At 34.0% G+C, this 2479-nt stretch overlaps 1 protein-coding gene across 1 annotated transcript in view; it reads left to right on the forward strand.

Moving 5' to 3' along the window:
- Positions 1–2479, forward strand: part of LOC106462535 (lachesin-like) — a 44873-nt gene that overhangs the window by 34059 nt on the left and 8335 nt on the right. The window contains exon 5 of the mRNA XM_013922470.2: positions 238–366. Within this exon, the coding sequence (XP_013777924.2) occupies positions 238–366 (129 nt within the window). The remainder of the gene's footprint in view (positions 1–237; positions 367–2479) is intronic.

The following is a 2479-nucleotide window of genomic DNA, read 5'->3' on the forward strand; positions in this document are numbered from 1 at the left end:
GAGTTTGATTAGGTTTCCAACGCTCCAGGTATGCCAGTTTTTCTTCCCCGGCCAAAGGTCGGATACTTTTCTCACAGGCTTCGTACTTTAAAGGTATGGAGAAGCGTATTATTTGTTCTGATTACATCACTGGCAGCAAGATTCGCTGAAGATAAAGTAATATAATCAGTTATTCTTTTTGTTGTTTTATATTTTGGATTTCATACGATTATTAGTTTGGTTATTTTTTGTTTTTAGTCGCTTCTTATCTTGGAGAACAACTGATTATTACCCGTATAAGTCGTCTCCACATGGGAGCCTATCTCTGTATCGCTTCCAACGATGTACCTCCATCAATAAGTCGCAGAATTGTAGTAGAAGTTGAATGTGAGTAACTATATTTCTTTCACAATCTGACACAAATATTTAAATTTAAATTATTACCAATGAATAATGTCTTAGAGCAAAGCCACATTGTGTTCATCGCGGATAATCTATCCCCGGATTTTAGCGTTTATACAATAAACGGTACACTTTCTGGCATCTTGTGGAGTTGATGAAAGCTTCGACATTACTGGACGAATACTTATCTCAATGTCAGGAATATTTCTTAAAATGTAGGAAACGATTTCGGCAGTGGCGCAACTAGACATGTGGTCCATGGATGCAAATTACATGGAAAGGGTGGACCTTGATCACTATTATAAAATATTGTGGGTGACCAACAAAAGTTACTTTAGTGGGATCATCAGTGAGAGGAGATTAAAGGGTGCCACAGGATGAGGACATGCTTTGAGACTGAGAGGTCAAGTGCCATCGTATTTCCAAAAATTGGTGACAGAGGGCAAATAGTTCTAGGAAGTGTCACTAGGGGCGGATAGCTCTAAAGTAAGTCACTAGGAGATGGTTGAGATAATCTCTGGAGTGTTAGCAAGCGAAGGTGTTGTTGAACTTATTTGATCATGGATATCAAGTTCTAACATGTTGTGTAAAAATTATTATTATTATTTTGGCCCGGAATGGCCAGGTGCTTAGGGCGCTTGACTCGCAATCTGAAGGTTACGGTTTCGAATCCCCGTCCCACCAAATATGCTCGCCCTTTCATCCGTGGGGCGCTATAATGTGACGATGAATCCCACTATTCGTTGGTAAAAGAGTAGCCCAAGAGTTGGCGGTGGGTGGTGTTGACTAGCTGCCTTCCCTCTAGTCTGTCACTACTAAATTATGGACGACTAGTGCAAATAGCCCGCGTGTAGCTTTTCGCGAAGTTCAATACAAGCAAACAATTTTTTTTTAATTTTATAAAGACAAGTAGGGATCGATGTACACGTAACCTAATTAGATATAATAATATAGAAAATTTTAATGCTTCAAAAGTATTGAAACAAGAAAGCCAAAACTACAAAGGCCGAGTTACTTAAAATTAAAGAAACATTTAACCCTACTTTGGCAAATCATTGTAATTATGTTAGTCTGAGCCAGTCGGAGGAATTCTATGAAATAATTTGAATAATAAGATTATTTTTTCTGTACGCTTGTCTGAAAAAGTGACTTACTTATTTACTTAGATGAAAATTAGTTGAAATAGTGAAATATGATTCACTCCGTCAACACGTATATAAAGATTTATGCGGCTTTATAAGTACAATAAGCTTTAGTTTTGCTCAGCCAATACTGTGACATAGTCATTGTTAGCATTCAGGCATTTTAAAGGTGGTTTTAAACCGGCAATTTTTATGGTTGTCATTATGTTTCGATTCCTTCTGTTAAGTACTAAATGATGATGATAATAATAAAAAACCTACTATTTTCATTCTCTGTTTCATAACATATATTACTTTCTGCATTAACGTTAGTGTAAACTTTTATAGCTTCTCAGTAGCATAAATAAACAAAGCATTTGAATACCTAAAAATATATTGTGCATTACAGTTTGTCTACTTGTATATTGTACTTTATAGTTTACACATGTAATTTGCAATATACTAGTTTTTAACTTACAACCTACGTAGTAAACAATTTGTCATATTGACTTATCATTATCAAACTCTACATATATATATCTTTTGTATCACATTACAAAATAAACCCTTTCATTCTGTTTATTTCTAATACTACATTATTCTCTACATTATCGTTATTGTAAACTATGCTTCACAGTTTCACTTCAGTAACAATAAAAAGATATTTGAATATTTGAGACACGTATTCTAAATTAACATAAAACATTGAAACTAGATATTTATCATATGCATCACACTCGTATCCATACACTAATTTAACTTACAATCTATTTAATATTGAAATACTGTTTCGCGTCACTCTATAGTAAAATGTTCATTCTCACCACTTGTGTATCATATGTATAACATTAATTAACTGTAATGCTGTAAAGTTTGACTTTATAGATTAGACATGAATATACATGTATTAGTTTATCTTACAAATGCATAGTTCTCGTGTTAACCTAATGTTTGAATCTCTAAATACACTGAGTGGT

Source organism: Limulus polyphemus, unplaced genomic scaffold, assembly GCF_000517525.1.
Source record: "Limulus polyphemus unplaced genomic scaffold, Limulus_polyphemus-2.1.2 Scaffold1193, whole genome shotgun sequence".
Classification (NCBI taxonomy): domain Eukaryota; kingdom Metazoa; phylum Arthropoda; class Merostomata; order Xiphosura; family Limulidae; genus Limulus; species Limulus polyphemus.